Below are 26,486 nucleotides of genomic sequence, written 5' to 3' on the forward strand. Positions count from 1 at the left end.
AGGTAGAGCCAGTTTTCCTGTATCGGGTCCGGACGCTATCAGTTCAGCATGGGGCCCAGGGCAGAGAGGGCACTCTAAGTACCTTTGGGCACAGGGAGATTAATTCCACAGCTTTCAGCAATAAACAAAAAGTTCCCTGGGCCCCAGTTCCACGCGGGGGGGCAGAGATGGGACCTTGCAGAAAATAGATTGTAACAGAGGGCGCACTGGCCTAGTGCATTATCCAACATGGATGAATTGAAGATAAGATATAACTACTCACAAGTGTAGGTACATCTATGCTCATAAGTTTACATACCCTGGCAGAATTTTTTGATTTCTTGGCCATTTTTCAGAGAATATGAATGATAACACAAAAACTTTTCTTTCACTCATGGTTAGTGTTTGGCTGAAGCCATTTATTATCAATCAACTGTGTTTACTCTTTTTAAATCATAATGATAACGGAAACTACCCAAATGACCCTGATCAAAAGTTTACATACCCCAGTTCTTAATACCGTGTATTGTCCCCTTTAACATCAATGACAGCTTGAAGTCTTTTGCGGTATTTGTGGATGAGGCTCTTTATCTTCTCAGATGGTAAAGCTGCCCATTCCTCTTGGCAAAAAGCCACCAGTTCCTATAAATTTTTTGGGCTGTCTTGCATGAACTGTACATTTGAGATCTCCCCAAAAGATCTCAAATGTGCAGTTCATGCAAGACAGCCCAAAAATGATCTAAAACACAAGGCCAAGTCCACCTGTCATTGGCTACAGCAGAATAAAGTGAAGGTTCTGGAGTGGCCATCTCAGTCTCCTGACCTCAATATCATTGAGGTCAGGAGACTGAGATGGCCACTCCAGAACCTTCACTTTATTCTGCTGTAGCCAATGACAGGTCGACTTGGCCTTGTGTTTTAGACCATTGTTATGTTGAAATGTCCAAGTACGTCCTATGTGTAACTTGGCTGATGAATGCAAATGTTCCTCCAGTATTTTTTGATAACATACTGCATTCATCTTGCCATCAATTTGACCAAATTTCCTGTGCCTTTGTAGCTCACACATCCCTAAAACATCAGCGATCCACCTCCGTGTTTCACAGTAGGAATGGTGTACCTTTCATCATAGGCCTTGTTGACGCCTCTCCAAATGTAGTGTTTATGGTTGTGGCCAAAAAGCTAAATTTTGGTCTTATCACTCCAAATGACTTTGTGCCAGAAGGTTTGGGGCTTTTCTCTATGCTGTTTAGCGTATTGTAAGTGGGATACTTTGTGGCATTTGCGTAGTAATGGCTTTCTTCTGGCGACTCGACCATGCAGCCCATCTTTCTTCAAGTGCCTCCTTATTGTGCATCTTTAAACAGCCATACCCCATGTTTTCAGAGAGTCCTGTATTTCACCTGAAGTTATGTGTGGGGTTTTTCTTTGCATCCTGAACAATTTCCCTGGCAGTTGTGGCTGAAATTTGAGTTGGTCTACCTGACCGTGGTTTAGTTTCAAAAGAACCCCTCATTTTCCTTTTTTTGATTAGAGTTTGAACACTGCTGATTGGCATTCTCAATTCCTTGGATATCTTTTTATATCCCTTTCCTGTTTTATACAGTTCAATAACCTTTTCCCGCAGATCCTTTGACAATTCTTTTGCTTTCCCCATGACTCAGAATCCAGAAACGTCAGTGAAAAATGCAAGGGTCTGTCAGGAGTCCATAAACTCACTGACCTTTTATACACACACACTAATTACAAGTAAACCGATCACAGGTGAGGATGGTTACCTTTAATAGCCATTCAAACCCCTTTGTGTCAACTTGTGTGCATGTTATCAGACCAAAATCACCAGGGTATGTAAACTTTTGATCAGGGTCATTTGGGTAGTTTCTGTTGTCATTATGATTTAAAAAGAGTAAACACAGTTGGTTGATAATAAATGGCTTCAGCCAAATGGTAACCATGAGTGAAAGAAAAGTTTTTGTGTTATCATTCATATTCTATGAAAAATGGCCAAAAAATCATAAATTCTGCCAGGGTATGTAAACTTATGAGCACAACTGTAGTATATACGCTCATCAGGCCACTGCAAGTGGCTGTAATCTCCCAGCTTTGCCAAAGACTCTAGCCCAAGGAGGACCTTACCAGGGTCCCTGCTGGCTAATGCGTTTCGAATGTTGTCCTTCATCAGTGCCACAGAAATGGGACCGTTTTATTAATTTTTGGGTGCAGGTGGAGTAATCCCCCATGCCACGGCTCCCGACAATTAAAGTTCTGGTCTCTTCTTCTATATCAATCCGCTGGGGAAGGCTGGAACTGTCAAGTAGGCTGTACAGGGCCTGAGCAATGTCAGGTAGGCTGTTGGGGGGGGGCCCTATGATTTCTAATAGCAGCCCAGGTTGTCACCCTAGGATAAGAAGAGTGTTACTAGCAAATTTTAAGAGTTTAATGTTGGATTACTGCACAGATCTAGAAGAACTACACAAAGGACACCAAGATTTAAGTAAGGGTACACATGACATTTGTACTTAGACAACATTTGTTTAGCCGGCAGTTTGGTTTGAATGCAATGGAACATTCTGATAACATAAAATATTCTGTGATGATCTCATTAATTTAGCCAATCAAATAATCCCGCTTCTTCTGTTGCTGTAGCTCTACAGAGCGTGCTGTCTGGCAGAGATGCCCTGAATCCAAACAAAGCTGGAACGGTGGGCTCAGCAACTATAACACTACATGAGAATGGGACTCTGGAGTACCAGGTATGGTGCATAGAGGAACATATAATAAACTTGGGTTCTGGGGAAGCTCTCCGAGTAGCAGCATGTCACAGTACTCTTCTGCTGAAGCCCACCATAACAGTTCCTTCTTCCCACAGCTCCAGGTGGCTGGCATCATGAGTGAGGTGACCGCAGTGACCCTGGAGACCAAACCTCAAGGAAAGATGAGGAATATCCTACATGACCTGACTAAGGACTACCATGATGGGAAAGTAAGAACACCATATGTAGAGAGTCACTGAAAAGGGGGGCTATCACAAATCTTTATCTTCTGTTTTAATTGTGGAACTCTATAATATAGTAAACCTTGTTATGCCACCAGCATCCCAGTGTGCTCAATATAGATAGACATGTAAGGGAGAAGTAAACCTCATACTGGGGGTATCGACAAACAGTTGGTAAGGGAACTGCAGTAGTCTGAGGCACAGCTGGAGAACATATCTGCAGCTGCTGAGTCCGGATCCTCATCTGCTCTTCTATACCCACTTCTGTGTTCGCTGTCCCATACCTGCTCTGTGTCTGCCCTCGCATACCTGCTCTGTGTCTGCCCTCGCTTGCCTGCTCTGTGTCTGCCCTCGCTTGCCTGCTCTGTGTCTGCCCTCGCTTGCCTGCTCTGTGTCTGCCCTCGCATACCTGCTCTGTGTCTGCCCTTGCATACCTGCTTTGTGTCTGCCTTACCATACCTGCTCTGTGTCTGCCCCTGCATACCTGCTTTGTGTCTACTGTTCCATACTTGCTCGATGTTTGTTGTCCTATACCCGTTCCATGTTTGCCATCCTATACCCACTCCAATGTTTGCTGTCCCATTCCTGCTCCATGTCTGGTATCCCATACCTTCTCTTCGTTACTTGTCTCATTGACTTATAGTTTCCAAAATCCCATGACTCTGTCCACCCCAATCTTAAAGACCCATTCCGCCATTTAAAATTTTAACTTCATCAGTGGTTAGCTTCTTCTTCCTCATTCTCTGGGCTGGCACATAGATGATGCCAGCGCCAGACTTCGCACATGCGCATAATGAGATATGGTTTAATGAGCAACATTAAACTACCTGACACTTTTGTGAGATTTTGGCAACTCTCTTGAGATGTTGCCATTTAGCTACAAGAGCTCCCTGGAAGGCACTATTGATGTAGCCTTCCCAGGAAAGGCCCCAGCTATGCCTCCAGTCCTTGGAAATATGCAGAGGGGGAAGAATTTGAAGTGTTGTTTAGGGAGTAAGCTCCTTTGATAAAAAAGTAACTATAATGACTGAAGAGTGGTAATGATAAACCTGTCCTATATTTGACTCTTCGGATCAGGTGCGTGGATTATGGAGCAGTGCTAACGCCCGGGATCTGCACAGGTTACTACACAGTGAGCTGTTCTTTAATGTGGCCACAAAGGATTTCCAGGAAGGAGAAATCAGAGGACAGATCACAGCATTACCATACAACGGGCTGTGGGCCAGGCACGAGGGTGAGTGGGCGACATCAATGTATACCCAGTAGCCACTATATTAGGTCCTCTGGCAATACTCAGGTACACCATGCTGATATTAAGGGGTCCAACGTTTGTCAAGAAAACACTCCGTGCACAATCATACCCTGGCAGGCAGACCCATAGATCCAAGATGTGTCCACCATATTCTACCCGTTCAAGATATATCTCTAGATTTTGACCCTCCAAGTGCAAGTCACTGCAAAAATTGAGGTTCCTCAGGCAAGCAAGGCTCTTCCAATCTGTCATCATCTGGCATTGGAGATCCAGTGCCCCCCATAAGGGACCCTGGCAGGAGAGACCCTGGGTGGTTTTCTGTTTGGTGTAGTGCATCCTCCTCATGGGACCCCATATTGGTTGTTCAGAGACAGCCCACTGCACAGTACTGCAGTAAGGTCCAGTTCACACAACATGCAGTCCAGTGCATTTTTTTATGCATCAAAAACGCATGGAAAGAAGGCTATATGGTTTTCAGTGGCATAGTTCACACCATTGAACTATGCAATTGTAAAAAAATGCACTGGACTGCATCAAAAACGCACCAAAACCGCACTGGAACGCATCAAAAAGGCGCAGGCAAAAAAGCATCTGGAACGCATCCGGATTGCATTTCTATGGTGTGAACTGGCCCTAAAGAGAAATCTATGCTGCTGACCCGATCCCTGAATACTTAATCCTGTCCTCAGGGCTTTGTGCATTATTATCCCAACCCCTGCACTCTGTGCATTACCTAATCCTGACCTCCAAAGTCTGTATGTTATCTAATCATGACCCCTGAACTCTGTGTGGTACCTAATCCTGACATCTGAAGTCTGTACGTTACCTAATTCTGGCCCCTGAACTCTGTGTGTTACTTAATCCTGACCGCTAATGTTATTTAATCCCGACTTTTGAACTCTGTGCCTTTTTTTTTTTATCCTGGCCTCTTAACTCTGCTAGCTACTTAATACTGATTCCTGAACTCAGTGCGTTACGTAATCCTGACCCCAGAACTATGTGCGTTACTTATTCCTGACCCCTGCAATCTGTACAATGTTTAATCCTTACCCCTGCACTCTTTTGACCAATAGTAGCATAGATTCAGGATTTATTTAACCGTACCATGTTACTGCAATTTGGCCACATCGACAATTTGCCATGGCATGCTACAAGCGCTGCATTATTCCCCTGCTTATGGTGCCCAAGGTATTTTGTCTTTATACCTCAATACACGAGTTCCTATATAATGTCATCATCCATCAGGGAACTGACCCTGATGAGACAAGGTCTTTTAGCACCCAAGGATAAAAGGCCAAAGTACACTGTCCATGAGCGATGAACAGCAGCATAGGTTGCAGGTAATACCCTCTTTGGGCCTTCCTCCTGTTGAAGTGTCCAAGGCAGCTGCCCCTTTTGCCCAGTCCTTCGACTTGGAGAGGCAGAAAACTCTACATGTATTGTGGCTCCAGGCATATCGACACAAGCAAAAAATATATTATAATCTACAATATATTCTATATAATATATATATATAAAATGTGTGTTAATTAATAATTATATGTCTTTTGTCTGTCTGGCTATGTGCATGATGAATTTTTTCTATTGCTGAAGGACAGAAGACTCTGGGGCTGCCCTCTGTGAAGCTGTGAAATGTCAGCAGTTCTATATCCCTATATCTTTATTCTGATTAGTCTTCTATACTTCTACTCTACTGAGTCCTTTCACTCCTTCTACCTGTTTGTTGTCCATCCGTTCCTCTCTGCTAGATGAAGGATCTCTCCATATAACACTTTCTGTACCTCTTCCAATGGCAATCACAGTTTCTGCCAAACCATGTTACACAAATATGTTTATATTTGTAGAACCTCCGATACCATTGGCAGGTCAGTTTGTGTTGCCTCCTTTGATGACGGGGACAGCAGGTCACGCCTGGATGTTGCTGGATGAATACTGCCACTTGCAGTATCAGATTGTGGTGACGGGACTGGAACGCACAGACGATGCAGCACTGAGCGCTCATCTGCACAGCACACAAAAGCACAAGAGGCTGCTGAAAGGCTTCTATGGGTCCCAGGTGAGTGGAGTCCAGTGAGACTGGAGGTCAGTGAGTGAAGTCACGTGATAGGAAGGCCAGTAAAAGCCATTGAGTTTAGAGACCAGTGAGTGGAGAGCTGGTGATGGAAGGGCTGGTGAATGGAGATCAGTAATAGTAGGGCAGTGAGTGGAGGTTGGTAATGGGAGGGAAGTGGTTGGAGGTTGACAACAGGAGGGCAACAAGTGAATGCTGGTCAAGGAAAGGGCAGGCTAGTAATTGGAGGGCAGTGAATAAAGACTTATAATGGGAGGGCAGTAAGTGGAGACTGATAATTAGGAGGCAATGGTTGGAAGGTGATAATGGGAGGGCAGTGAGTGAACACTCCTAATAGGAGGGCAGTGAGTGAAGGTTGGTATTGGGAGGGCAGTGAGTGCAGATGGGTAATAGGATAGATGGTGAGTGAAGACCAGTAATAGAATGGCAGCTTGTGGAAGTTGATAATAAGCTGGCAGCGAGTAAAGGCTGGTAATGGCAAGGCATTGAGTGGAGACTGGTAGTCAGAGAGCAAAAGGTAGAGGGTGGCAATGGGAGAGCAGTGAGTGGAGGCCGGTAATGGAAGTGCAATGAATGGAGGACGGTGATCAGAGGGAAGCAGGTGGAGGGTAGTAATGGTAGGGCAGTAAATGGAAGTTGGTAATAAGAGGGCAGTGGGTAGAGGCTGGTAATAGGAGGGCTGGTAATTAGAGGACTGGGAAGAAGAAGTTTTAAGTTCCATGTTTTTGGGTGTGGATTCCTGAAGGTGACTGATACAAGCTAATTCTTCTTTGTATATACAGTGCCTTGAAAAAGTATTCATCACCCTTAAAATTTCAGACATTTTGTCATGTTACAACCAAAAATGTAAAAGTATTTTATTGGGATTTTATGTGATAGACCAACACAAAGTGGCACATAATTGTGAAGTGGAAGGAAAATTATAAATGTTTTTTTACAAATAAATATCTAAAAAGTGTGGCATGCATTTGTATTCAGCCCCCTTTACTCTGATACCCCTAACTAAAATCTGGTGGAACCAATTGCCTTCAGAAGTCACCTTATTAGTAAATAGAGTCCACCTGTATGTAATTTAATATCAGTATAAATACAGCTGTTCTGTGAAGCCCTCAGAGGTTTGTTAGAGAACATTAATAAACAAACAGCATCTTGAAGGCCAAGGAACACACCAGACAGGTCAGGGATAATGTTGTGGAGAAGTTTAAAGTAGGGTTAGGTTATAAAAAAATATCCCAAGCTTTGAACATCTCACAGAGCACTGTTCAATCCTTCATCTAAAAATGTAAAGAGTATGGTACAACTGCAAACCTACCAAGACATGGCCGTCCATCTAAACTGACAGGCTGGGCAAGAAGAGCATTAATCAGAGAAGCAGCAAAGAGGCCCATGGTAACTCTGGAGGAGCTGCAGAGATCCACAGCTCAGGTGGGAGAATCTGTCCACAGGACAACTATTAGTCGTGCACTCCACAAATCTGGCCTTTATGAAAGAGTGGCAAAGAAAGTCATTGTTGAAAGAAAGCCATAAGAAGTCCCATTTGCAGTTTGCAAGAAGCCATGTGGGGGACACAGCAAACATGTGGAAGAAGGTGCTCTGGTCAGATGAGACCAAAATTGAACTTTTTGGCCTAAAAGCATAACGCTATGTGTGACGGAAAACTAACACTGCACATCACCCTGAACACACCATCCCCACTGTGAAACATGGTGGTGGCAGCATCATGTTGTGGGGATGCTTTTCTTCAGCAGGGACAGGGAAGCTGGTCAGAGTTGATGGATGGAGCCAAATAGAGGGAAATCTTAGAAGAAAACCTGCTAGAGTCTGCAAAAGACTTGAGACTGGGGCAGAGGTTCACCTTCCAACAGGACAACGACCCTAAACATACAGCCAGAGCTACAATGGAATGATTTAGAATAGATCAAAGCATATTCATGTGTTAGAATGGCCCAGTCAAAGTCCAGACCTAAATCCAATTGAGAATCTGTGGCAAGACTTGAAAATTGCTGTTCAGACGCTCTCCATCCAATCTGACAGAGCTTGAAATATTTTGCAAAGAAGAATGGGCAAAAATGTCCCTCTCTAGATGTATAAAGCTGGTAGAGACATCCCCAAAAAGAATTTCAGCTGTAATTGCAGTGAAAGGTGGTTCTACAAAGTATTGACTCATGGGGGCTGAATACGAATGCACGCCACACTTTTCACATATTTATTTGTAAAAATTTTGAAAACCATTTATCATTTTCCTTCCACTTCACAATTATGTGCCACTTTGTGTTGGTCTATCACATAAAATCCCAATAAAATACATTTACGTTTTTGGTTGTAACATGATAAAATGTGGAAAATGTCAAGGGCTATGAATACTTTTTCAAGGCACTGTATATGTTCAGCAGCATCTGGCTAAATATTTAATGTGCAGTGAGGCTGCATTTGTTACTGTATGTATTTGCTATATTTAATCAGGATTTGTTACTTGTAAATAAAGTATATTTGATTGTAAAGGTTTGTTGTGGTAAAAGCTCCTTAAATCCACAGAAGACACATTCTAAACATGCAAAATGCATTTACAATGTATGTACAGTGTGCAGTAATGATAGCAATACAAAACTAGTCAGAAAACTGCAAAATTATACAAATTCCAGGGCAAATCTGCACAATTCAGGTCTGCCCTTGAAGATACCATTCACATTTCAGACTCCCTTTCTGTTACTGATTATTGTTTTATCTCCTCCCTTGGCAGGCTGTAGGAAGTGTGAAGGACTTGGACACGGAACTCTTCAGTCACCTGAACCATGGCACAGCCTTCATCCAAGTCAGCACAAAGCTGAACCCACGTGGTGAGATCCGGGGTCAGGTGAGATCTAGGGTCAGGCAAATCTGGGGTTAGGTGAAAGCTGGGGTAAAGTAAGATCCATGGTCAGGGGTGAGATCCAGGGTCAAGTGAGATCCATGGTCATTTGTGAGACCTGGGGTCAAGTGAGATCCATGGTTACGTGTGAGATCTGGGGTCAAGTGAGGTCCACGGTCTTGTGTGAGATCTGGGGTCAAGTGAGATCCAGGGTTAGGTGTGAGAACTGGGGTCAAGTGAGATCCATTGTCATTTGTGAGATCTGGGGTCAAGTGAGATCCATTGTCTCGTGTGAGATCCATGGACACGTATGAGAGCTGGGGTCAAGTGAGATTCATGGTCATGTGTGATATCTGGGGTCAAGTGAGATCCATGGACATCTATGAGATCTGGGGTCAAGTGAGATCCATGGTCAGATATGAGATCTGTGGTCAGGCAAGTATGAAGTGCAGATTGCCCTTCTGGATGAAATTATGTTACCACATTGATGAAATCATTTAAGGGACAGCAGCTGTGTGTATTGATTCCCCTGTCCTGTTTAGGTCCATATTCCGAACACTTGTAAATTGGGAGGAACATCACCATCCCCTGATGACTCCGAGAATGAATCAACTGACAAAAGTGGCCAGAGCCACCCAGAAGAACTTCAAAGAGATTGTTATTTTGAAGGAAAACTAAGGGCCCATGGCAGTCGCTGGGCCCCTGATTATGACAGGAAATGCTCTGAGTGCATCTGTCAGGTACGGCATTGTGGAGAATGTAATGAACACTGCCGATAACTTCTGTTTATCCTTTCTTTTCTAAGAATAAAGTTTTATTGATTTCTAAATATCACAAATAAGAGACAGAACAAAAGGAAGTCAAAATTGATACTCATCAGTATATCACAATATCACAGGTGATTTCAATTGGTGTCATACAATGAACAAGCAGGCCAACATAAGATGCCGAGGGGAGGGGGATGTAAGAGGTGAAGTGGTGGGGGATGTGCATCTTGTGCGTGCCAGAACTCGCAAATATAATCCCTCCAACTAGTTCAGAATAGGATAATGGTCTATGGACCATTAGAGAGGGTTCTCCTTTATAAATTATACCTCTATCGGGGTCCTGGGTCACCCTACAATGTGCCAGGTGTAGGGCTCTCTAGGCTGATGGTCCACCATCAGAGTCCTGGGTCACCTACATTGCGCCAGGTCTAGGGCTCTCAAGGCTGACGGTCCACCATTGTGGTCCAGGGTCACCCTACATTGCACCAGGTGTAGGGCTCCCAAGGCAGATGGCAGATTCTCTTCTATCCTGTCCATCCAGCTCAGATAAGATGTACTGAGGCTCAAGAACTGCCTTTGTAGTAACAATGTCTTCCAGAAGAGACTTGCTGGCAATGGGAAGCAACATTCTGTGATCTTATTTTTCTGTGTAAAGGAATTATCAACAAGTCTCATCATCTGCAACAACTTATCTTTAAATGTCCCGACACTTAGGTCAGACATCTGCCAAACATTACAGCAAAGCAATTACTGTATATCTGCCCTGTGTCTATGTGCACAGCAGAGAGTCACGTATACGTTCTCTGTGTGTTAGTGCATTTCTGTCCACCCAGTCTTGTCCCTTCCCATCCTGTAATTGGTCAGTAGGGATAAGCCGAACACCCACCCCCGGTTTGGTTCGCACCAGAACTTGAGAGCAGACAAAAAATTTGTTTGAACACGCGAACACCGTTAAAGTCTATGGGACACGAATGTGAAAAATCAAAAATGCTAATTTTAAAGGCTTATATGCAAGTTATTGCCATAAAAAGTGTTTGGGGACCTGGGTACTGCCCCACGGAACATGTATCAATGCAAAAAAAAGTTTTTAAAATGGCAGTTTTTCAGGAGCAGTAATTTTAAGAATGCTTAAAGTGAAACAATAAAAATGAAATATTCCTTTAAATATCGTGTCTGGGGGGGGTTCCCTTAGTCTGCCTGTAAAGTAGCGCATTTTCTGCATCTTTAGAAAAGTACCGCAGCAAAATGACATTTCTAAAGGAAAAAAATGTCATTTAGCCCTGGTTCACACTGGAGCGTTTTGACATGCGATTTGACAATCAATGGCACCATCCTAATCAGTGCGCCTACTTTTTGTGATTTCGGGGTGCGATTTACATTGACACCTGTGCAGAAACCTGCACAGATGTCACTTAAATCGCCGCCTAAATCAGGATTGACATGGGGGAGTGCAATTGTGCGAGTTCAGCTGAACTCGCACAGCTTCATTCCTGCAGCTCAGTGTGACTATTGAAGTACAATATTACATATTGTACACTGCACTGTACTATATACCCTGCACTGTATTATATATACTACACTGAGTGCACTATATAGTCTGAACTACAGTATATATACTATATGGACTGCACTATATACTCTGCTGAAAAATTGGGCAGAACACTGTAACCCCTCACAGTTACTCTTGTTGGGTGCAGGAACGGGTCCTGCTGTTAAATATTTTTTCAGAGGCTGCTTGCCCTCTTTTAGTGGTCTGTGAGCGTCTGCCTCTCCTTGGAGGCCTTCCGGACATGATGGGTATCACTACACTGTACTATATACTGTGTACACTGCCTGCACTGTATTAGAAACTGTACACCGCCGAATGCTATATATATATATATATATATATATATATATATATATATATATATATATATATATATATATATGTGTGTGTGTGTGTGTGTGTGTATATATATATATATATATATATATATATATATATATATATATATATATATACACACACACACACAGTGGGGCAAAAAAGTATTTAGTCAGCCACCAATTGTAAGTTCAAGTTCTCCCACTTAAAAAGATGAGAGAGGCCTGTAATTGTCATCATAGGTATACCTCCAACTTTGAGAGACAAAATGTGGAAACAAATCCAGACAATCACATTGTCTGATTTTTGAAAGAATTTATTTGCAAATTATGGTGGAAAATAAGTATTTGGTCAATATGAAAAGTTCATCTCAATACTTTTTTATATATCCTTTGTTGGCAATGACAGAGGTCAAACGTTTTCTGTAAGTCTTCACAAGGTTGTCACACACTGTTGCTGGTATGTTGGCCCATTCCTCCCTGCAGATCTCCTCTAGAACAGTGATGTTTTGGGGCTGTCGCTGGGAAACACGAACTTTCAACTCCCTCCAAAGGTTTTCTATGGGGTTGAGATCTGGAGACTGGCTAGGCCACTCCAGGACCTTGAAATGCTTCTTACGAAGCCACTCCTTCATTGCCCAGGCGGTGTGTTTGGGATCATTGTCATGCTGAAAGACCCAGCCACGTTTCATCTTCAATGCCCCTACTGATGGGAGGAGGTTTACACTCAAAATCTCACGATACATGGCCCCATTCATTCTTTCATGTACATGGATCAGTCGTCCTGTTCCCTTTGCAGAGAAACAGCCCCAAAGCATGATGTTGCCACCCACATGCTTCACAGTAGGTATGGTGTTCTTTGGTTGCAACTCAACATTCTCTCTCCTCCAAACACGACGAGTTGTGTTTCTACCAAACAGTTCTACTTTGGTTTCATCTGACCATATGACATTCTCCCAATCCTCTTCTGGATCATCCAAATGCTCTCTAGCAAACCTCAGACGGGCCCGGACATGTACTGGCTTAAGCAGCGGGACACGTCTGGCACTGCAGGATCTGAGTCCCTGGCGGCGTAGTGTGTTACTGATGGTAGCCTTTGTTACATTGGTCCCAGCTCTCTGCAGGTCATTCACTAGGTTCCCCCCTCCCCCCCGTGTGGTTCTGGGATTTTTGCTTACCATTCTTGTGATCATTTTGACCCCACGGGGTGAGATTTTGCATGGAGCCCCAGATTGAGGGAGATTATCAGTGGTCTTGTATGTCTTCCATTTTCTAATTATTGCTCCCACAGTTGATTTCTTCACACCAAGCTGCTTGCCTATTGCAGATTCAGTCTTCCCAGCCTGGCGCTGGTCTACAATTTTGTTTCTGGTGTCCTTCAACAGCTCTTTGGTCTTCACCATAGTGGAGTTTGGAGTGTGACTGTTTGAGGTTGTGGACAGGTGTCTTTTATACTGATAATAAGTTCAAACAGGTGCCATTAATACAGGTAATGAGTGGAGGACAGATGAGCCTCTTAAAGAAGAAGATACAGGTCTGTGAGAGCCAGAAATCTTGCTTGTTTGTAGGTGACCAAATACTTATTTTCCATCATAATTTGCAAATAAATTCTTTCAAAAATCAGACAATGTGATCGTCTGGATTTGTTTCCACATCTTTTCTCTCATAGTTGAGGTATACCTATGATGGCAATTACAGGCCTCTCTCATCTTTTTAAGTGGGAGAACTTGCACAATTGGTGGCTGACTAAATACTTTTTTGCCCCACTGTATATGTATGTATGTATATATATATATATATATATATATATATATATATATATACGGGCACTGTGTAAGCAGCCTTATATAGTGTGGGGCGTGGGCTTAGTCTGTGATTGGCCAAGGCATGCAGGTCAGGTGTATGCTTTGGACAATCATCATACAGCAATGCACTGCGGTCTTGAATTTGCCACGAACGCCCCATAAAATTCGCGAAATTTTGATGAGACCAAGATAAGCTTATTTGGTTCAGATGGTGTCAAGCGTGTGTGGCGGCAACCAGGTGAGGAGTACAAAGACAAGTGTGTCTTGCCTACAGTCAAGCATGGTGGTGGGAGTGTCATGGTCTGGGGATGCATGAGTGCTGCCGGCACTGGGGAGCTACAGTTCATTGAGGGAACCATGAATGCCAACATGTACTGTGACATACTGAAGCAGAGCATGATCCCCTAGCTTCAGAGACTGGGCCACAGGGCAGTATTCCAACATGATAACGACCCCAAACACACCTCCAAGATGACCACTGCTTTGCTAAAGAAGCTGAGGGTAAAAGTGATGGACTGGCCGAGCATGTCTCCAGACCTAAACCCTATTGAGCATCCGTGGAGCATCCTCAAACGGAAGGTGGAGGAGCGTAAGGTCTCTAACATCCACCAGCTCCGTGAAGTCATCATGGAAGAGGACTCCAGTGGAAGAGAACTCCAGTGGCAACCTGTGAAGTTCTGGTGAACTCCATGCCCAAGAGGGTTAAGGCAGTGCTGGAAAATAATGGTGGCCACACAAAATATTGACACTTTGGGCCCAATTTGGACATTTTCACTTAGGGGTGTACTTCCTTTTGTTGCCAGCGGTTTAGACATTAATGGCTGTGTGTTGAGTTGTTTTGAGGGGACAGCAAATTTACACTGTTATACAAGCTGTACACTCACTACTTTACAATGTAGCAAAGTGTCATTTCTTCAGTGTTGTTACATGAAAACATAGAATAAAAGATTTACAAAAATGTGAGGGGTGTACTCACTTTTGTGAGATACTATGTGTATATATATATATATATATATATATATATATATATATATATATATATATATATATATATATAATTTTTAATTTTTTTTTATAACAACCTTACTGTGCTCTTTGCCCAAAATTTAAAAAAAAAATACTTTGTTTTTTTTTGCCACCAAAATAAGTTTATTGTCCTGATGAATCGCAGAATTAAATTTGTATTTGTATCTACAGTAACTCTAGTGGTTATACTAGAAAAAAATAATTGTACTTTTTTATTTACCTTTTAGGCCTCATGCACACAGGATGTTAAAAAAACGCCAGCGGTGCTGCCAGGAAAAATCATTGTTAAAAACGCTCTTTTAGCGGCGCTTTTTGAATATCGTTTACAGGCGTTTAGCCGCATTAGCGTTTTTTTGCATTTTTACAGTAAAAACGCTCCCTATAATGTAAAAACGCCTAGTAACACCAAACGCGGCTAAAAGCTTGTTACATCATTAAGGAACGTTTTTACAGTCAACAGCCTCTGCTCCTGGAAGCACAGGCAGTCGTTTTTTTTTTTTTTTTACTGCCCCTAAACGCTTATGCCTCCAAACCGCTATTTTGAGTGTTTCCATTATGAAAGCGGCCCATACAACTAAACCGAACCGCACCATTCTGGATCCTGCTTCAGATGTGGGGCCATAAAAAATGGTACGGTTCGGTTAGGGTGGAGCTACGATACTTTCCACCGATTGGCGGACGTGTGACGCCATGCTAGACATTTTTTCTAAATCCACGTATGGCCCCTGGCGGTCCCACTTGCAGTGGAAACGCTCACCTGAATAGGCTGGACCATTCTAGGCCTTTCCAACTGTACCGACCCGAACCGATCCGCTCAGTGGAAACGAGGCAATAGGCTACCATGGAGGAGAGTTCAGAGGCAGTACAAAAAAAAAAAGCCAGACGCCCCTAAAAGCAGCTGTAAAAACGTCCTGTGTTTACGAGCCCTTTAGAATATATAGAAATATTTCTTGGAAGATACTACTACCAAGAGAAATGCTTGTTTGTACCAAATTGGTAATATACAATCTTTGTTGAACCCAGTAGGCCCGTAGCCGTACGACTGCTTCCCTGTACAGAATAAATACAATATCTGTAAGAAATGACCCGATGACTTCTACTCCTCCATTTCTTTTCCAGAAGCGCACAGTGATCTGTGACCCTATTGTGTGCCATCCTCTGCACTGCAGCCAACCTATCCAGCTGGCGGAGCACTGCTGCCCCGTGTGTGACGGTGCGTTCCCAGCAAATGCCGAACAAAGATTTGCCTTAGTTGCAGTTAGATGAATATTGTGCTTCAGGTTTACCATGTCCGATAGGTCAATCAATAAGATTTTACGTAGTCACTGTAATATGTTATAAATATTGCAATGTTTGAGGGACACAGCACAGGATATCCAATATACAGGTTATGCTGCTGCCTACTGGAGGATTTGGATAGTAAGTTTATAAAATAAATGACACGAGGTTAGTTTCATATAGAGGCCATAACCTCACCTGCTATGAAGCCTAACTGTAGCATTATGAACCACAAAACTATGGCAATAGTCACCCAAAAAAGTCCACCAAGAGGGGTAAGACTTGTGACCCTCAATCATTTTGGGAGATTAGGGTTTGAGACAAAGTTTTCTCCTTCACTCATTAAAGAACACAGTACAAGATACTTAAAGGGTTTGTAAACCCTCATGGTTTTTAACCTTAATGCATTCTATGCATTAAGATGAAAAACCTTCTCTCATGCTGCAGCCCCCCAGAGCCCCGGTTTTACTTACTGAACCCAGTCTTTTTCTCCCCGGGGACGAGCAAACCAGCTCTAGCTGGTGTCTTGTGTCCTGATTGGATAGATTGATAGCAGCGCAGCCATTAGCTCCCACTGTTGTCAATCAAATCCGAAGACGCGGGCGCCGGGGGGCGGGGCCGAGTCCGCCATTCATGTCTGTGGATGCAAATGCTAGATTCGGGAGCGCCCACCCGCAAGGTAACCCCCTTGGGAGATCGCTTCTCCTAGGGGGTTATCTGATGCGGGGAGGAGCCGCGAGGAGCCGCTGGGGGACCCCAGAAGACGAGGTTCGGGGCCACTCTGTGCAAAACAAGCTGAACAGTGGAGGTAAGTATGATATGTTTGTTATTTAAAAAAAACCACAATACTTTACAATCACTTTAACACATGTCAGGGACGTGGCAGTCAGGGGAGGCAGGTGAGGCAGAGCCTCACCTGTCATGAACATTAAAAAAAAAAGGATCAACCTCGGGGGTCGTAACTCGGTGACCTAGGGTCACAGAGACCCCAAACTTGGGGGGTAGGTAGATGAAGTCCTACCCCACCACTGGTCAAAATGGGGCTTCTATCATCTATGGTTTCGGAGATACGGGGCTCCTTATGCAGCCTGTCAGAAGCTACATACAGTGCAGCCAGTTTAAATACAAGCTGGCACACTCTGCAGCAGACTGAGAGGATGAGCTCACAGTGCCTCTCCTCACTTCTTGTCAGAGGCACTGAGCTCTATGGATAGCTTGGAGTCTTGGACCAATGGTAAAGTACCATTGGCCCAAACTGTCCAATAAAAATGCTGCAGTGGTGGCACGCCTCTCACTGCAGTGTCATGGAAGGGGTCATGTGTCTAAAGGACACATGCTCCCTTCCAGCCCAGCCCTCTTAACTAGAAGGAAAAAACATGTGTTTATGGCAGGCATGTCCAAAGTCCGGCCCGCGGGCCAATCGCGGCCCGCGGTCCGGTTTCGGACGGCCCGCCTGGTAATTTTGACATATATATCTTTTGTGGCCCCCAACGAATCCCCGAGCGCCGGGGGCCATAAAAGATAGATATGCTGGCTGCCTTGGAGGGGGCGGGACAAGCGCCGTACAGGATACAGGAGAATTTCCTGTTTACACGGCGTCCTGTGTAAAAGGAAGTCCCGTCTCCTGCGCTGCCATTGGACAATTGTTTTGTCCATCATAGGAGGCGGGACTTTCAATTAAAGAGGCCGCCGTGTAAACAGGAATTTCTCCTGTATATCTGTTGGCGCTCGTCCCGCCCCCTCCCTGTCTCCTCCAAGGCTGCAGATGGACATGAATCAGGCTGCACTGACAGCAATGGTGAGTCTGCATTCATGTCAATGTGGTGGGGGCTGCCGTATTTATGTCAATGTGGTGGGGGCTGCATTCATGTCAATGTGGGGGCTGCATTCATGTGAATGTGGTGGGGGCTGCATTCATGTCAATGTGGGGGCTGCATTCATGTGAATGTGGTGGGGGCTGCATTCATGTGAATGTGGTGGGGGCTGCATTCATGTGAATGTGGTGGGGGCTGCATTCATGTCAATACGGTGGGGGCTGCATTCATGTCAATACGGTGGGGGCTGCATTCATGTCAATGTGGTGGGGGCTGCATTCATGTCAATACGGTGGGGGCTGCATTCATGTCAATACGGTGGGGGCTGCATTCATGTCAATACGGTGGGGGCTGCATTCATGTCAATACGGTGGGGGCTGCATTCATGTGAATGTGGTGGGGGCTGCATTCATGTGAATGTGGTGGGGGCTGCATTCATGTGAATGTGGTGGGGGCTGCATTCATGTCAATACGGTGGGGGCTGCATTCATGTCAATACGGTGGGGGCTGCATTCATGTTAATGTGGTGGGGGCTGCATTCATGTTAATGTGGTGGGGGCTGCATTCATGTCAATATGGTGGGGGCTGCATTCATGTCAATACAGTGGGGGCCACATTCATGGCAATGGAGTGGGGGCCGCAGATGGGCACTGATTAGGCTGCATTGATGGGCACTGACCCTTATTTTGCTTCACAGTTCTTTATTTAAAATTTAAGATTTTTTTTCCTGAAACTTCATTTTTAAAGTGAAGGTGCGTGTTATAAGCAGATTAAATCCGGTATATCCAAATAACACGCCCAAGCTCATCTATTCACCACACACAGCACAAAGGCAAGAGAATTCTTGTTGGGCCGTGTATTAGTGCTCGGATGGACACACTTAGACCAAATTTTAATGGTTTAAGAATGTCAGGCAAAATGGTCGGCCCTCAAGCATGTTCTATTCACCAAATCTGGCCCTCTTGGAAAAAAGATTGGACACCCCTGGTTTATGGGTAAAAGATTTACCCACAATCCCTTGTTTTTCTCACACAGTTAAGAGGGAGAATGAGAATCTGCTGCTGCTGAAAAGGTACAAGCTAAATCATATGTTATGCTATATGTTATAAGATAATAATTTATTATTAATCTATTTACTGTGAAATTACTGGTTGGAAGTTATAACTTCAAACTTCAGTAATTTGTCCATTAAGCCACCTACTTGAGTACAAATTTTGAAAATATAGTAAATTACCTTAAAAACAATATATAATATTTATTTGTATATTACTTACTTATGGTAATTAACACCTTGCCACCCAGGCCAATTCTGACACTTCTCCGCTACATCATTTTTTAGCTCGAAAATTACTCAGAACCCCCAAACATTATATATATTGTTTTAGCAGACACCCTAGGTAATAAAATGGTGGTCATTGCAACTTTTTATTGCGCAGAAATTTTTCAAACGCATTTTTTTGGGAAAGAAACTTTCATGAATAAAAAAAATAAAAAAACACAAAAGTTAGCCCGATTTTTTTGTATAATGTGAAAGATGATGTTATGAGTAAATAGATACCTAACATGTCACACTTTAAAATTGCGCACACTTGTGGAATGGCGCCAAACTTCAGTACTTAAAAATCTCCATAGGCGACTCTTAAAAACATTTTTACAGGTTACATGTTTAGAGTTACAGAGGAGGTCTAGTGCTAGAATTATTGCTATCGCTCTAACGTTCGTGGCATATGTAACCCGTGTGTATCTGGCTCTGATACTAGCCAGTGCCTCACCAGCCACTGACCTCACCGCACGTCCCTGGTCCATGTAAAATATGCTGCTGTCTGCAAGACGGTTTGGATATGAAATTTAAAAAAATTAAATCTTCATCTAGAGCCAGGATATAACACTTTTCAGAGGTTGAGAGCTACCTGGACAACACGTAGGAAATCCAAGTTTGATTACCTCTACATGTCCAAATCTGCAGTCTGTTTGCTCCAATGGCATATGCCAGTATTCCATTACACTTGAATTGAGATCAATTTCTCCAACACTTTATATCAATATTTTTCTTTATGCATTTTACCTCTTTTCAGAGAAGAAAGAGACCCTGGTGAGGAACCACAGAAGACCTAAAAGTGAAGGTAGGAAACTTTCCTTGCCTCCTGTAATCCTCAACTACTATTTGGTATCTCAGCACATCATCCTCTCTACCGCAGGGTGTTACTTCAATGGGGAATGGAGGTCCGCTGGAACACGATGGCATCCGTGGATTGAACCTTTTGGTCTAGTTTTATGCGCAACTTGTTCATGCAAAGTAAGATTCCCCAAGTTCCTTCCACCCTTGATGTCCCACCAGCTCACTCGGGCTCTGACTTTACCCATCTCTCTTTGTATTAGACGTCCTCACAAGACCTGCACTGTGTGCGACAGACCTGCCCACATCTTTCTTGTGCCAATCCAATCCGCTCCAACCCGATGGACTGCTGCAAAAAATGTCCAGGTGATAGGAAGTAGTAAATGAAGGGCTTTTGCGACATTGGCTTGAAACGCTTTTGTGCTCATTCATAATTCATTGACAGGTGCATTTGGCCTCCTTTTGATTTGCATCAAGCTGCGTTGTAATTCTTTAGATTCGTGTAAGGAGATAAGTGGGGTAACCAAAAGCTCATCTGCACAGGCCCTAAGGCAGTTTAAAACTGAGGCAGAGTGTTAAATGCTCTCTGAGGTCCAGTATAGCGTTATATTCTGCTATCCACCTAACAGGCGGCACTCTCAGCTAGTTTTCACGTATTTTCAAAATTCTGCTTACCTCCTATTGATTACAGAGCTCAACAGCTCAAACTGAGCTGTACACACTCAGGTCAATGAGTTAGAGCAGTCATTCAACCCCCTCCCCCCAGCTTTGTCCAAGATTTCTATCAGACATATCCAGCCTGGAAGAGAACTAGCGATATGCTGTTTACTAAGATAATCCATAGTGCTCTGGGAATCCTGTGGTGTGTATTAAATGATTTACTTGAAAAATCAGTTCACAAGTGATTGTATTGAGTGCAGACACAAAAAATAATTGAAACCACTTCCTGACCGTAGGATGTCCTTGGGTTGGGGTGTTTATCCTGGGATGATTTGCAGCCGATGATTGCCTACTAAGCAGAAGTGATCAGGGTAGCTGAACAGCCACTCGATTGCTTCTGCAGGCAGTGCAAATAGATCCCCCCCCCTTCTGCTGCCGCTGCCTTTCTCGGACTCACCTGTCCCAGGACCTCTGCAACCGGCAACGACAGAGACACTACACTGCGATCCCCGCAAAACCGGAAGCGACGAGGATTTTGTCACTTCCGATTTTAGCTCTTTGTTAGCAGCTGATCAGACTGATCTGTGTCTGATCATCTGCACTGGAGGCCAGCAGAGAGATTTGGGGTCCAATAGACCCCAGATCTGTCCATAAAGAGGACTTGTCACGGCCTGTTGTTCATCCCTTGCAAAATCAAAAAAGTTGAAAAAATGTGACAGTATAAAAATAAAATGTTCAAATAAAATAAATAATACAAGTAAAATGTAAAGCACCCCCCCCCCCATGCTTATGCGCAAACGCGAACACATACGTAAGTCCCACGCGCATATGTAAATGGTGAACGCACCACACTTGTGGGGTATCGTCGCGAATGTTAGAGCGAGAGCAAAAATGTTAGATCCAGACCTGGTAACCTGTAAAGGCTTTTAAAGCGTCTCCTAGATTTTTTTAGGTACTGTGGTTTGGCAGCATTCCCCTGGCGTACGCAAGTTAAAGCTTGACATGTTTGTTATCTATTTACGCTGCGTAACATCATCTTTTATATTTTAGCAAAAAATGTGGTATTATATAGTGTTTGTGTGCTATAAAATTAATCAAAGTGAATTTTTTCAAATCAAAAATTGCGTTTAAAAAACCGCTGGGTAAATACCGCGTGACAGTCTAGAGTCGCTGCAGGCAGAGAAGACACTTTAAAGTAGGAGACACTTTAAATTGCCTACTAAAAAAATATATATAGTGTTGGGGGATTTTCTAGCAAAAAATACAGATTTTTACATGTAGGAGAGAAATGTCAGAATTGGCCCGGTAGGGAAGTAGTTGGCAGGAACCAGAAGTGGAGTTAGGCTGCTTTCACACTGAGGCGGTAGGGGGCGTCGGCGGTAAAACAGCGCTATTTTTAGCGCTGTTTTACCGCGGTATTCGGCCGCTAGCGGTGCGGTTTTAACCCCCCGCTGGCGGCCGAAAAAGGGTTAAAACCCCTCGTATAGCGCGGCTATAGCCGCGGTATTGTCGCGGTATAGCCGCGCTGTCCCATTGATGTCAATGGGCAGGAGCGGTTTAGGAGTGGTGAATACACCGCTCCTTCACCGCTCCAAAGATGTGGCTTGCAGGAGATTTTTTCTTCTCCTGCCAGCGCACCGCTTCAGTGTGAAAGCCCTCGGGCTTTCACACTGAACAAACAGCGGAGGCTGTTTTGGGGCGGTTTGCAGGCGGTATTTTTAGCGCAATAACGCCTGCAAACCACCCCAGTGTGAAAGGGGCCTTAGAGACAGGCCAAGGTCAGTATCGGGCAAGCAGAGGAGGCACCGGAACAGCAGGCAGGAGACAAGGTCAAGTCACAAGCCAGAATCAGCAACAAGGGTACAGGAACAAGCAGGGACAACAAATGCCAGGTCAGGATACGGATATACACACAGGATCAGGTTACATGCAGAATGAGCCGACGACCACCCAACAATGATCCCAAGTCCCGTAGCACTTTAAATAGGCCACTGGGCGAAAAAGTCCATCCAAGCATGCACGCTCACCCTCATGAGCACAAGCAGCGCGCTGATGCTCACGCACTCATGGTCGTGAGGCCTAATTCTGTGGATCATTCTGCGTACATGCGCATTTCTTTGAGCCACGGGCATGACCTCGGTTTTCCTGACATATAAACATAAAAATTGCTAATTGACCCCTAACCATTTTAATGTCTCCTCTTAATAACATTAATATCCTATCCTCTCCTCTGCAGAGGAGGAGCAGAACCCTGCAGAGCTGGCAGACACAATGCAGTCTGATGAGCCGCGCCAATGCAAAGTGATGGGTCACTTGTATTCAAACAACGAGCGATGGCACCCAACGGTCGAAAAACATGGCGTGGTGCCGTGTGTGACCTGCATCTGCCTGGTAAGTAAAAACAGCAGGAAGTGTGGGAGATGGATAGACATAAGGATACTGTGACATAAAGGGCTAAGGAATGGGGTCACCCAACTCCTCTTTTCCTTGCCCTCCTCAGCAGTACCAAGACACATTACATTTGCTTCCCTGCCACTCCTTTCAGCCACAAGCAAAGAGAAGAAACACTGTATAATCTGATTGTCAAAATTTAGAGCTTACACAGAGGTGAGAGTGTTGGCTGGCCATTCGGAAGCACCAACCCTGTGACGTGAGTAGAATGGGAGTGAGTTACATGCTCCTCCATACCTAGAAGTTCTGTCACAAATATGAAGAGATAGCCCGACTGCCACACACCTTACCCCACCCAAGTTATTAGCAGGTAAAAGCAGCCACAACCTGATACATCCAGACCACAACTCCAACATGTTTCGCCCCACCCCCAGGGCTTAATCATGTAGATCCTACATGATTAAGCCCCGGGGACAGGGCGAAACATGTTGGAGTTGTGGTCTGGAATTATAAAGTTGAGGCAGCTTTTACCTGCTAACACCTCTGGTTGGGTAAGGTGTGTGGCAGTTGGGCTATCTCTTCCTATTTCTGCATTCTGCTTTGGGTCTGGACGGACCTTTCCTCAGCCTGCACCCTCACTAGTCAGTGGCATCCAACTCATCGGACCTTTACAGCCTGAATGGGGACACTTAAGCGTTTATCATGAGTCACCTAGATGTTCTGTCAGCCTTATCATTCTGTCATCTCTCTCTCAGCACAGAGGGGTTGGTGACCAAATTTTTTTCCACCATACTAAAGAAAACCTGCTTGGTAATTGATCCACCTCCAGTCTGATGCCTGAACAATAAACACTGCAGTCATCCCTGTACACTGCCTTGTGTAATGCGGTACAGCCTGATAAGTTCAAAGCTCAGCCCCCCCCCCCCTGCTTGGCACATACTGTACACCATATTATCAAAAGCACAGAACCCTGGGGGACCCCACTACCCACCCCTGACCATTCCGAGTACTCCCAGTACCGGCCAGTTTTCAATCCAAACCCTCTATGTGTCTCTCCACAGGATGGCGTCCCCCAGTGTGACAAACAGAAATGGAAATGCAGTGACCCCGAATGCAGTGCCAGCAGGAAGCCAGACAGGATCTGCTGCAGTGAATGCCTCGGTGAGTGTTAGTGTATGTAATATTTGGCTCATTAGCTCACAAAGTGTCCCTACCACCTCTAAAACTCCTGTGTCTGGTGCAGGTCATGACCAAGAGGAAGATGAAAAGTCCAGACCTGAGGAACCTACAAGCACATGAAGATATTAGGAAGCCAGAAAGGGACTAAATGCACCAAATATTGGGTAATCCCCAGAAAACTGGGTCAGAAGGACAACCGCAGGACTCTCGTGTGTCATAGCTCCCTAATGGATGCTTAATTTTAGAAGTGGTGCAGGGCCCTGTGATATCATATCCCCTCAATGGACGCTTAATTTTAGAAGAACTTCAGGACTATTTGGTGATTAGTTCCCAACGATCTCTATATAACTGACCGTTGTCACCGTTGTAATCTTACGACAGGACTGTCATGGTTTCTGAGACTAGACATCTGCAGGCCTTTGGCTACGCCATCTGAGGATAACCATGGCACTAAGATATAATATCACTATGAGGACAAGCAATGCACAAAGCACCATTCACAGCATAAATGAGATGCTGGAAATCTTTTTCATTCACCAATGATCAGATCTGTGTGACAGGAGCAGCTCCACTATGACTCCAAACCCAAAAATATGTAAGGCAGCAGCACATCTTTAAGGGAGACTCTGGAAAAGATTGGAGACAACGTATGCGTGATGACCAATGTGATGAGGAAGACTGTGCAGAGCTGGATGAGGAGGGAATGTGTGACAGATACGGTTAAGCGCTGCTGTGCGTAAAAAACGTGTTAGTCTTCCTACTCATTTGTGCCCGTGCGCTGTGATTTTTTTTTATCCTGAATCTTCAACAAAGCATTGGCGTGTTCAGCGGAATGTGCAGCCATTCAACTTTATACACTATGTTACCAAAAGTATTGGGGCGCCTGCCTTTAAACGCACTTTAACCACTTAAGGATTGGAAGGTTTTACCCTCATAATGACCAGGCCACTTTTTGCGATACGGCACTACGTCGCTTTAACTGACAATTGCGCGGTCTTGAGACATTGTACCCAAACAAAAATTGACGTCCTTTTTTCCCCCACAAATAGAGCTTTCTTTTGGGGGTATTTGATCACCTCTGCGGTTTTTATTTTTTGCGCTATAAACAAAAAAAGACCGACAATTTGAAAAAAAAAAACTATGTTTTTTACTTTTTGCTATAATAAATATCTAAAAAAAATAAATAATAATTTATCAGTTTAGGCCAATATGTATTCTTTTACATAGTTTTGGTAAAAAACCCCCAAAAAACGCAATAAGCGCACAGTAGTACCTTGGATTACGAGCATAAGCCGTTCCAGCAGCATGCTTGTAATCCAAAGCACTCATATATCAAAGGTAGTTTACCCATAGGAATCAATGGAAACTCAGATAATTAGTTCCACAGTCACTGCTGGTGTATGCAGTACTGTATGTGGCCAGAGGTGCAGCGGCGCTCTGAGACACTCGGGAACAGAGTGTCTCCGAGCGCCACTGCACCTCTGGCCAAACACAGTACTGCACACCCCATGTCTTTATGGATCTTGCTTTGTACACTGGTTCATGTTGGAATGGGGAGGGGTCGTCCCCAGGGTGTTCCCACAAAGTTGGGAGCATGAAATTATCCAAAATGTCTTGGTATGCTGATGCCTTAAAAGTTCCCTTCACTGGAACTATGGGGCCAAACCTAATCCCTGAAAAACAACCCCACATAATAACCCCCCACCAAATGATTTGGACCAGTGCACAAAGAAAGGTCCATAAAGACATGGATGAGCGAGTTTGGGGTGGAGCAACATGACTGGCCTGCACAACCCTGACCTCAACCCGATAGAACACCTTTGGGATGAATTAGAGCGGAGACTGCGAACCAGGCCTTCTCAACCAACATCAGTGCATGACTTTACAAAAGCGCTTCTGGAAGAATGGTCAAACATTCCCATAGACACACTACTAAACTTTGTGGACGGCCTTCCCAGAAGAGTTGAAGCCGTTATAGCTGCAAAGGGTGGGCCAACTCAATATTGAACCCTAAGGGCTAAGACTGGGATGCCATTAAAGTTCATGTGCGTGTACAGGCAGGTGTCCCAATACTTTTGGTAATATAGTGTATGTTCCGCATTCTCGGAGGCGAGGTGGACGGGCACCTTCCTCTAGGCTTAACTGTACTCGCCTTGAGTGGTGTTATCCCTTTCTGTGTGTGACAGATATAGATGTGGGAGGACTGGATGTCTCATTACATACTTGCCCATAAGACATGGGGATGATTGCATGAACATGATATGTCCTTCACATTGGACAACTTGCTATTACTTTTATAGCACTTTCAGTGGATGCGTCCACCGTGTAAATTAATAACTGTAATTGTATTTATTTAAACTCAAATAAACTGCTGAAAATGTCTGGCAGTTCATCGCTCAAAATATCATCTTCTCGTAGGATATCAGACAGTTTCAGACC

General features: G+C 44.2%; 1 protein-coding gene across 2 annotated transcripts in view; it reads left to right on the forward strand.

Annotated features, from left to right (window-relative positions):
• LOC141141025 (chordin-like) overlaps nucleotides 1–25,479 on the forward strand; it is a 48,064-nt gene extending 22,585 nt beyond the window's left edge. Inside the window, exons 11-23 of one of the 2 annotated variants that reach the window (XM_073628682.1) lie at nucleotides 2,626–2,732; nucleotides 2,849–2,962; nucleotides 4,052–4,208; nucleotides 6,071–6,282; nucleotides 9,038–9,151; nucleotides 9,688–9,885; nucleotides 15,729–15,822; nucleotides 19,777–19,824; nucleotides 19,900–19,997; nucleotides 20,081–20,183; nucleotides 22,714–22,868; nucleotides 23,930–24,029; nucleotides 24,112–25,479. In XM_073628682.1, coding sequence (XP_073484783.1) covers nucleotides 2,626–2,732; nucleotides 2,849–2,962; nucleotides 4,052–4,208; nucleotides 6,071–6,282; nucleotides 9,038–9,151; nucleotides 9,688–9,885; nucleotides 15,729–15,822; nucleotides 19,777–19,824; nucleotides 19,900–19,997; nucleotides 20,081–20,183; nucleotides 22,714–22,868; nucleotides 23,930–24,029; nucleotides 24,112–24,167 — 1,556 coding nt within the window. In that variant the 3' untranslated portion in view covers nucleotides 24,168–25,479. Of the gene's footprint in view, nucleotides 1–2,625; nucleotides 2,733–2,848; nucleotides 2,963–4,051; nucleotides 4,209–6,070; nucleotides 6,283–9,037; nucleotides 9,152–9,687; nucleotides 9,886–15,728; nucleotides 15,823–19,776; nucleotides 19,998–20,080; nucleotides 20,184–22,713; nucleotides 22,869–23,929; nucleotides 24,030–24,111 lie in introns of both variants that reach the window. The other variant, XM_073628681.1, reaches the window with a different exon arrangement.
• The last annotated feature ends 1,007 nt before the right edge of the window (nucleotides 25,480–26,486 follow it).

The sequence above is a fragment of the Aquarana catesbeiana genome, linkage group LG04 (assembly GCF_042186555.1).
Source record: "Aquarana catesbeiana isolate 2022-GZ linkage group LG04, ASM4218655v1, whole genome shotgun sequence".
Classification (NCBI taxonomy): domain Eukaryota; kingdom Metazoa; phylum Chordata; class Amphibia; order Anura; family Ranidae; genus Aquarana; species Aquarana catesbeiana.